At 47.0% G+C, this 3,266-nt stretch overlaps 1 protein-coding gene across 2 annotated transcripts; it reads right to left on the reverse strand.

Moving 5' to 3' along the window:
- LOC123074778 (probable protein ABIL5) lies at positions 1-2,516 on the reverse strand. 2 transcript variants are annotated; one of them, XM_044497531.1, is made up of 8 exons: positions 2,153-2,516; positions 1,966-2,048; positions 1,693-1,840; positions 1,187-1,286; positions 1,052-1,091; positions 850-938; positions 504-580; positions 1-321 (listed from the first exon to the last, which is right to left on the reverse strand). In XM_044497531.1, the coding sequence occupies exons 1-8, from the start codon at positions 2,294-2,296 to the stop codon at positions 220-222; spliced, it is 783 nt and encodes a 260-aa protein (XP_044353466.1). In that variant the 5' UTR covers positions 2,297-2,516; the 3' UTR covers positions 1-219. The 2 variants fall into 2 exon arrangements, with proteins under 2 accessions (XP_044353466.1, XP_044353465.1); XM_044497530.1 differs by having other exon boundaries at positions 850-941.
- Positions 2,517-3,266: the final 750 nt, after the last annotated feature.

Here is a 3,266-nt window from a genome sequence, read left to right on the forward strand (position 1 = left end):
TGAAATGAACATGCTTGTTTCTCCTCGATGTGGCATGAATGTTTCAGCTCGACCCTGAATTTCAATTTACTGCACGTCAGCACATGCGTGCACCGGAGCAGAACTCAAACATATGTACTGTACGCACATTCCTTTTACAGAACAATGGACATTCTGATGGCTAGCAAAAACTCTGGCGATAGCCACATTCTAACTGCACCCCGGTGGCTCTTTTCACCGTTACGCATGTCGCTTGCTTCTTTTGAGAAATGACATGATGTTGCTGCCATGGCTACTTTTCTTCTTCTTCTTGTGATGACCCCCTGCAGCAATTTGAACATCCTGCATAAAATTCAGAGGAAAATGCATCAAGGTAAAAAATAAACACATGTCTGTGCTTGCGTTGCTTCGTGCATCACTGAATAGTTTACACACTTGGCAATGTCGTGTTGATTTCTTGGTATAAATAGTGTCTAGAGCACATATTTCTGAGACAATATATGACACGTATAACTTAGGAATACCTCTGCTCTGAAGGAAAATGACCTCGTTATGGATGCTGGGTTTCCAACGTCTGCACCCGCCACGGCATGCTCCCTCCCTAATAAGATCACCATGTCATTAGCCATACGGTAAATCAATCACGGCTATATGAAAAAAAAGGGTTAAAACAAGTGGGAACAACTTGCTGTTGTTACGAGTGGATCCAGGAAAACAAACTGAAGGCATGCTAAAAAATGTTGCATAGAAAGGGAAATTTTGATCAGTAGAATGGCTGGGATCCTTCTTCACAGTAGATGGAAGCAGAACAGCTTTACGGTGCCAAATACACAATTGTTCATAATATATTTCATCTGGCAAAAAAATTACCCATGGTTGATTCAACATCATATGGCTTCAGAGTGCGAGTAGCTCCTGGCGCCACTGTGCTATTGAGCTTGAAGGGTTCTGGGTCACCTCTGCTGTGTGAAAAAATGCTGCTAATGTTATATATACAGGGATACAAATTGCAGACCACAGGTACAAAGAAAGACAGAGCGAAAGAATCGAAAGTAACAAGTAGCCAGTAAACCTTGACTTGGCAACATTTTCCTGGTTGTTTCTTTCAGTAGCTGTAGTGGAAATTGGAACTAGTCAGTAAATCATAGCAGAGCTGAAGCATTTTGCATGTTCATCATATAAGTCGAACAAAGTTTGAAAACTATACATTGCGAGAGGTAACGGCGATGATATTGAACGGCGCCAGTGTCCGCACGAACGGCCAATAGTTGGAGGGAAATTGCATACTGTTCGCATGTCAAGAGCCTCTGGTAACATCAAGAGATCATACAAAGTTCAGTGAGCATAGCAGGGTTTGGCTTGGTCGATGTTCATCACCACTCAGCAGTGACGCTGAAGCTTTGTAAGTCAATCGCCATGAGAAAACATGTGGTGCATATTGATATTGACTTGCTAAAACTGGAACAGAGAAGAATTCCCAAAGAGCACCCAAGTTATCTAGGAGCAAAAAGCACTGTACATCACCCTTCAAAAAGCACTGTATATCACCCTTTAAAAAGCACTGTATATGTACTCTCGCAAGTTACAATCCTGCCTAATCTCCATCACGGTGTCATAGATATGGCTCATTGTTTAATCCAAACTGTTTCTGGTAATTGCACCAGATATCCATACATAATTTATTCACAGCTACAAGTGGAGAGAATGCACAACCTGCTTGAGGAAGCTGATCTTTTGCTCTGTTTGCGTGATCTCAGCCTTGTCCTCCAGCTGGTGCTCAAGCTTGGATGAGACGGTCCCCAGATGATCGATCACCGCTACTACCGCGTCGCAGATGTAGCTCTTTGTACTGTCCAGGATTCTTCACCACCATGCGCAGGAAATGAAACGAAACTTACACGCGGCCATCAGTTCCACGACCAGACAGGGAAAGAAAGAAAGAAAATGTGCTGGAGTGAGATAAACGATGGGAGTGTCTGCGCTTACAGCTGCTTCTTCTCGGTGTTGAGGAACGCCTTCTCGCAGCAGTCCGCCGCCTGGTGCAGCTGCGACTGCAGATCCTTGAGCTCCTGCAAACCCGAGCGAACGCGTCGGACGACACGCAAGCTTTAATCAGAGCGGCGCACGCGACGCGAAAATGATTGGGAAAAAAGGGCCAAGAGAAGCGCTCAACTCTGAGCGCGCCGTCGAAGCTCTGGGGTGTCGCGCCGCCCTTCGCGCCGAGACCCGACGACGACGACGACCTGCCGAACGGCGCCGCGGGCCCCGTGGGAGTCCCCTCCTGCCGCCCCGCCTCGACGGCGCTCCCCGCGTCCATCTCTCAGGTCAAGAACACTGGAGCGACAGGAGAGCGCTGAGGATGACGACGACGAGTGATGGGAAATGGCGTGTACAGGCGCGCGAAAGTGGCGTTCGGAGCGCAGGAGAACGCAGGGGGCAAGAGCAACGGGACAAGGCGCGGCAGGCGGTCTCGTGATGGGGTGGCTCTCCGGGTCAGAGGCGCCGAGCGCTTGGACGGCGCGCTAGCGTGCGCTGCGCTCGTCACGGGCGAAGCGTACGCCCGGGTTCTTGTGGCGTCCCTTTCGAGGAGATTCTCAAGGTGCAGTGTTTCGGAGAAAGTTTGGCGTCGAGCCTACGGCTGCGTCGTCGTCGGTTTTAACGAGGGTCCGGTGTTTCTTTGGTCGTTTATACTGCCGACTGTAACGCAAATCGGTGAACATCCCGTGGATACGGGGTGAAGTGAATCGTCCTCCAACCCAAGAAAGTCGTCGCCTTCTTGTAGACTAGCCACAGTGGGACTAAGACTTCATAGTGGAAGTAACATAGGTAGTAACATCATTCATATTTAGATAAAATAGATGATGTGGCAAACAATAAATGAAGAAAGAGAGAAAAGTGGTAATATAGCTACTCCGAGAAGATGGAGTCTTACTCCCACTGTGACTAGTCTACAAGAGAGTAGGTACTAGTAATATGAGTAACATCACACATATCAAGGCAGAATGAGTCTATAGGCTAATAAATGAATTGTTGCATGTTACCACACAAATGTTACTCTCCACTATAGCATGTTACTAGTCTATGTTACTAACCATTGTGGCTAGTCTAAGTTCAGCAGTAACATCGAGTCCAATTCAGCAAATTTGCTTATATGGCAATGCGTTAATGCGGAGAGAGGTAGTTTGGGTAACTTAACTAGTTACTGTAACATCACATGTCCCAATGCAATATGAGTCTATAACCTAATAAATAAATCTTTGCATGACACCACGCTTATGTTACTACCC

The sequence above is a fragment of the Triticum aestivum genome, chromosome 3D (assembly GCF_018294505.1).
Source record: "Triticum aestivum cultivar Chinese Spring chromosome 3D, IWGSC CS RefSeq v2.1, whole genome shotgun sequence".
Taxonomy (NCBI): domain Eukaryota; kingdom Viridiplantae; phylum Streptophyta; class Magnoliopsida; order Poales; family Poaceae; genus Triticum; species Triticum aestivum.